The 6,952-nt window shown below is 30.4% G+C and overlaps 1 protein-coding gene across 1 annotated transcript in view; it reads left to right on the top strand.

Moving 5' to 3' along the window:
* The window catches only part of unk (RING finger protein unk), a 42,378-nt gene that overhangs the window by 22,230 nt on the left and 13,196 nt on the right, over nt 1-6,952 (top strand). The window contains exons 10-11 of the mRNA XM_067052915.1: nt 357-479; nt 4,037-4,188. Coding sequence (XP_066909016.1) covers nt 357-479; nt 4,037-4,188 — 275 coding nt within the window. The remainder of the gene's footprint in view (nt 1-356; nt 480-4,036; nt 4,189-6,952) is intronic.

The raw sequence follows: 6,952 nt of genomic DNA, 5'->3' as shown, positions 1-6,952 counted from the left end.
AACAACTGTATTGAAAGTCACAACAACTAATATGGCGGCGATCTCAACTGGTCTATTGTGTGACGTCATTCTCGATTTAACTGACCAAGTAACAGACTCTCAGCCATGTTAAATGTTATTTCGTTTTACCACGGCAAAAGAAGCCAATTTTTTTCGATTTAACACGAGTTTTTCCATTTAACAGGCTTTAACATAGATCATGAATACCCCTAATATGTTAAACTAAACATTATGAATACCCCTATTGTTACAAATATGCGAATTCACTGTTAAACATTCCACATTATTATAGAGTATTTATGTTAAAATATTTTATTAATATTAACAAATAATTAATGCATATATTTTTATTGAAGGTAACGCATTGGACGAATTGCATCTAGACGAACCATTAGGTTTGATTGGAATGGATAGGGATTTCGTCGAAACAGATTCACCAACAATCTCTAATTCCATTTCTGCTGGACTAGCCAGTTCAGGTGATTTTTCTTATACTTATATTTTTAATATTTTAATAATATTCTGGTTTATTTGTGGCTTTATTGTAAGGATTATTCTTTATCTGGAAGGGCTGGTTGCACAATTACAGTTTACATTGCGATTTCTTAAATCCTGGGTAAAATTAATAATTATCAGTTGCACTAGAAAAGTTAACTTTCAAAATTGATAGTAAACTGTATCGACCAATAATAGCCAGTTAAACTAAGATTTAGAGCAAATTTACATTTAAGTAGGTAGCATACAAGGGATCTTCCATTATTACAGTTGGATGTATTACCTAGCGAAGGTGTATTGTATTATTACAGTTGGATGTATTACCTAGCGAAGGTGTATTGTATTATTACAGTTGGATGTATTACCTAGCGAAGGTGTATTAGCATTATTACAGTTGGATGTATTACCTAGCGAAGGTGTATTAGCATTATTACAGTTGGATGTATTACCTAGCGAAGGTGTATTAGCATTATTACAGTTGGATGTATTACCTAGCGAAGGTGTATTGTATTATTACAGTTGGATGTATTACCTAGCGAAGGTGTATTGTATTATTTCCTTACTTTCTAAATTCAATATAATGGACTTGATCGAGATCGGCAATTTGACAGATGACCAAGACTTCAAAGTATTAGTTGCTCCAGCTATAATGGGAAAAAAAAAAAGTATTCTGTCTTTTACCAAATCAATTTTAACAGTGGTTGGATAAAAAAAAAATTTCAGCGATCTACTGTTAAAAGTGGTGTTGAATCAATTTTTAATTTAATTGGACCCACAATTCCTAACAGTGATTGGAATTGCAGAGTTTGGCAGTTTCAGGTAACCTTGGTAACCTGGTTAACAAAACTACAGCAGAAATGGGTCGCTAAGTTGCTGGGGTTTTAATAAACTCATGGATAAGTCTAAGTTGTTCAAATAGTAATCTCAGTTTTACCGAAAATTGGTCTTAAGTAAATGGCATGATGGTTTTTTTTTTTTTTAGTTTAATAACTTTAATTCATGTATAAAATTCATTTTTGATAAATATAAATTTGTTTTTACTAACCTTGGGCCGTGGCAAGTTGAAGCATTACCTGGACATAGTTGAAACACATAGAAGGAAATTTAAATTTCCACTAAGTATACATTTTTATTACAAATTAAAAATTATTTTAAACATATCAAACATATTAATACACATAAAAAAAATTAATATGTGTATTTAAATGTTAAAAATTTTTAACTTGTAATTTCACATGGAAACATTTTACTATTATTCATATACATGAATGAATCACATATATTTTGTCTTAAATTTATAAACCATATTAACCCATTCGAAACAGCACATATATTTGGAGACTATCGAGAGAATCAAAAAAAAAAAAAATTGTTTGCTTTATATTGGCCTTTTTTGATAAAAAAAAAACAAAATGTTGGCAATAGAAATCAATCTCTTAGTAACTCCCTTTGTACAAATAAGATGCACACTGTGCGTGCAAGTAGCTCCTCTGAATGTTTTTATTATGAGGGATGGATTCCACACCAGGTGTGCAAAATAAAACAAAACACATTATTAAATTAAACAACATTTATTCCAAAAATAGTCAGGTAACATGAAATCCTTATGTTAGGTTCTATAATGAAGAAAAGAATATAATTATCGATCAAATAAAATTAAAAGAATATAAACCTAAATAAACATAAATTTTTAAGAAGCAGTATAAGATAATGAATTTCCCTGGAAGGATGAGCCTTAATTTTGTTGTACAGAATGATAACCCTTTAAACAATTGCCCGAACAAAACCAACATCAAATTTTATTTTTACATTCTTCTAGGATAATTTTTGTTTTGAACCACTCATTCTAACGGCCGTTTCTTCCATATTGATTGATAATTCCAATTCAAGATCATTGCGCACACGGTGTGCAGTCGGTCTTTTAGGCTCAGAAATGTATTACACCCACAGTGTACAATTGGTCTCAAATGGGTTAAGTCGTTCACTGATTATTTGTTATTCTTAAAGTATTTTTGTTCCATCGTTAACATCTCCATCCATCACAACAGCCCTCATGAAGGAAGACTTACATTGTGGGTCGAAATGCCAGCAACTAATAAATAATTGAAAACTATTTTTTCCTCTTGATCATAGCTCTGAACATCTTCAAACTCACTTACGGTCAATCATCTATATCTCTTATTATTTAAAAAAAGTTTTTATTGATCACTGTTTAATATTTTAGCTTACATCATATGAGTGGTGCTCTCTGTTAGGGCAGTGATGTAGTTGTTAGTTCTTCCGCTTGCTCATAGATAGCGTCACTACAGTACTCCCCTTTCTAGGTGTAATAATATATATATGTAAATATAAAAAATATTGTAGTGATCACATGTTATATGTTATTTTACATTTAAGGTGAAATGTTAAAATTTTGTAAATTGTATAATTTTTTTAATTGGGGTTGATCTGCTGTTAGACAGACAGGGGGTATCCTCCCAAGTATATTAAAGAAATTTAATGATACTAGCAGTTGAAACATATTTCAAATGACATTTAAAATTGTTTTGGTTATTCCCCCAACCTTCCCTTGGAATTTCTTTGTTTATAAGAAAGAAAGTATTGTTTTACTCATTATATTATAATCTAATTAATGTTCTAAAATATATAAATAAACGAAATAAAGAGAAAGAACAATAAATAAGCACTTGGGCAACCAACTATAAACTTACATTACATGTCAAAAAGACTAAAGTTATCATAATTGGATTTCCCTCTCTCCTTAAATCTATCCCAGAACCTCCCGACCTTTTCCTATACAATACTCCTATCTCATTCTACAAGTCAGGCAAAAACCTTGGAGTCACTTTTGATCAACCTCTATCCTGGAAACCATAGATTTCCCAAATTTTGGGTGAACTCGAAGCTAAACAGGTCTTATGAATTTCTCAACACGATTTGTTTTCTCGATCACCAAAGATATGCACATAACCCAGTATTACGCTGAGTTAAAGTGGCTCTATTCATCCTTCCGATGCCAGTATTTCTTAATTTTCTTTCTATTCCAAGTAATTAGTCCTTAGCACCCCTCCTATATCCTACAAATCCTGTACTACCAGTTCCCATTTCACTAACATCTACTTTCCATCTCACCCTATTGCTGCGTTTTGACAAATCCTTTTTTGGCTGACACCGAGCTGCCTTTCACTGGAGCTCCATTTCTTGAACCAAACATTATGTATCAACCTGCCTCATTTGAAACCCCTCTGCTTAACCACAATTTGCTTCAACAAAATGAACCAATATTATAATAGTGTAGATAATGTAAATATTAAACATTAGCATTTACTATTTATAAATATTGTATCTACCTTTTTGTTTTGTGTTTTATGTATTTAGTTATTTATTTTTTTCTTTTGTATCAAAAATTATTTACATGCAATTATAATAATTTTTAAAATTAAAAATTATTTCAATTAGCCACAGTTAATCTCACTTATCTTTATTGTTCCTATTTTTAGGATCATATTGAATTACGTTCTTAATCTTGCATGTTTCAAAGGTATGCTAGGAAGCAGTGCTCCTGTCAACATTCCCCGTAGTGGGCACACCAGTTGCCTTGGAAGTTTCTCGCCAACACGTGCTTCGCCGCTGCATCACTTACAATCTGGGTTTTTGTCTGCATCCAGGTTCTCTCATCCGGATACCTTAGAGGTATTTATCTTAATTATGTTTTTTCTTATGAAGTCAGTCCATTTCAAATGTATAACAAAAAAAAATTTATTGAAATGTTTTTTTGTTTATGTGTGAATTCATAATTGAATCATTACAGATGCCCGAAATAATAATTTTAATTTTTTACTTTCTTCTTCATACCTCCAATGGTATCCATTATTTTATAAAATGTGCTGTTTCTTGCATCGGTTGACATTTACGTTATAGCAGCCTGCTCCTGTCTGTTGGTCACCAATTAAATTATAACTTTTTATTAGCTTTCCTCACAGCCAGACCTGGCTCATTTTAGCAGCCAAGATATAAACTACAATCCAACAACCAATCTATTTCTATGAATTTTTGTTAATTTCTGATAATATTTTAAATTTGCTTTTGTAATAATCATATAATATATTGTTGAAAGAAGATAGTTGACCATACAAAGTCGATTGTAGGAAGATATTCCGGTAGGCGATTAATAAAGGTCCAAAAAACTATTTATTGTTAACCTGCTTCACCCCACTTTGTAGGGCTAAATTAAAGCAAGATACAAACCTTATAAGGTCTGACAAAAAATTAGAATAAATATACAAAGAGAGTAAAAAAAAAATTTCCAAAAAACAAAGAGAGTAAAAAAAAAATAATACAAAAAACAAAGAATAAATATATGAAGAGAGTAAAAAAAAGAGTGTCTAAGTTAAGAAAATATAAAAATATATGAACTGGAAACTAATTAATATTCTACCACTCTTGCCTGTATTTATTATTTATTCGTTTCCTATTAATCTATTTTCATATTTCCTTATATTAATTTGCCTTTTTTATATAATTTTTTTCTTTGTATATTTATCCTAATTATTTGTCACTTCTTACAATGTTTGTATCTTGTTTTCATTTATCCCTGATGAAGCCCTGTAAAGTGGAGCAAAACGTTGGTTTACATTAAATAGTTTTTCTACAATTTTACACCTTTATTGACCGCCACCCGGACTATCTTCCTACAATTATATATATATTGTAATAATCAAAAACTATTTAAAATAAAATAAAAAGAATTTTAATCGTTTTATACTAATTTCAAATATAAAAGAGATAGATGAGGAGAAGATGGTTGGGGGTGCGGTCAATGAAACACAAATAAGTATGACTAACTTATTTTAATGTGCCGACGTTTCGGCTAGAGTTTCTAGCCTTTTTCAGGGCTAAAAACAAAACAAGATAACAACCACAGTCAGTATAGAAAAATAAAAAATATAAAAGAAAGTAAAAACAAAATAATTTTACACATACAGTGAATAGTTTTACAAAATAGAATTAATAAAATTAAGTGATGAGAGAAGCGGGAAATAAAATGTAGACATAGGTAATTGAAAAAGCGGGTACAATAACTAACTTAAGGAAATGAAATAAAATTAAAGTTATATAATGCAAAGAAGTATGAACATATTAGTTATTATTAATTTAAAATTTAAATATGAAAAGAAAATGAAAATTGAGTAACAATAATAGATGATAAAGAGGCAAATTATAAGTATAGTGTATAAAACTTACAACGCGGGCAAGGAAAATGGATAAAAGTGGAGAAAATAAAGGGAAAGAGTAAAATAAGGGGAAAGAGTAAAATAAAGAAAGGGGGAAGAAAACAAACCCCCTTATTTATTGTACCCGCTTTTTCAATTACCTATGTCTACATTTTATTTCCCGCTTCTCTCATCACTTAATTTTATTAATTCTATTTTGTAAAACTATTCATTGTATGTGTAAAATTATTTTGTTTATACTTTCTTTTATATTTTTTATTTTTCTATACTGACTGTGGTTGTTATCTTGTTTTGTTTTTAGCCCTGAAGAAGGCTAGAAACTCTAGCCGAAACGTCGGCACATTAAAATAAGTTAGTCATACTTATTTGTGTTTCATTGACCGCACCCCCAACCATCTTCTCCTCATTTATCATCCACGGTCAACTATCTCTCATAATTATAAAAGAGATACCTTGATTAATAAATATTTTAATATTTAGATTAAAAAGTTTAATATTTAACAGATAATAGAATTTTATTTAAATTTTATAAAATAATAGACTTTTCTCAGGGCGGGTTTCCTGGCAATCAGAACAGACGACACTATACTACCAATAACACTTTAACTTAATCACTAGACATTTTACTAATACAATAAATTCCATTTAGTAACAAGACTAACCAATTACACAGCTTCCCCTGATAATTGTTGATCTCTTCTTGTCGATGATGCTATATCCAACTCCCAACAATGGCTTCCAGTCCTTCCCGCCTCTAGCCGAATGGACGTCTTCTCCCAAAGCCAGCAAAATCAAAAGTGCCTGTTTCCTTTCCTCTATCTTCAACTTTCACTGGTCGATCCAGAAAATAATCGATTGTAGTACAATCGCTCTCCTTTATTTGCTATGATTTGCGATGTAATTAGTCTATTGATAATTGTCACTTTCTTTTGTTTCTTTTTTGATTATTCCTTTTCCATAATTACTGCATAAGAACAACAAAAGTTGACAAATTTCAATCCATGTTATAAAACACAAACAACCCAACGAACACTTCGGAAGGACGCGCACCGCCATCTTTCTTGTTTTGAAAAGCGTATTTATTTTAGACAATGAAAACTGGTTAGCTTGCTTCTTGATCCAAAACAATACCTAAGCGACATACATGAAATAAAATCATAACTAAAATCATTAATGTATCAATATCAACTATTCATTAAATAAAGAGCATATTACAATATATA

Source organism: Halyomorpha halys, unplaced genomic scaffold (genome assembly GCF_000696795.3).
Source record: "Halyomorpha halys isolate HHAL.00 unplaced genomic scaffold, Hhal_1.1 Scaffold92.1, whole genome shotgun sequence".
Lineage (NCBI taxonomy): Eukaryota > Metazoa > Arthropoda > Insecta > Hemiptera > Pentatomidae > Halyomorpha > Halyomorpha halys.
The sequence above is the reverse complement of the archived record's forward strand: the minus strand, read 5'-3'. Positions and strand labels throughout refer to the sequence as shown.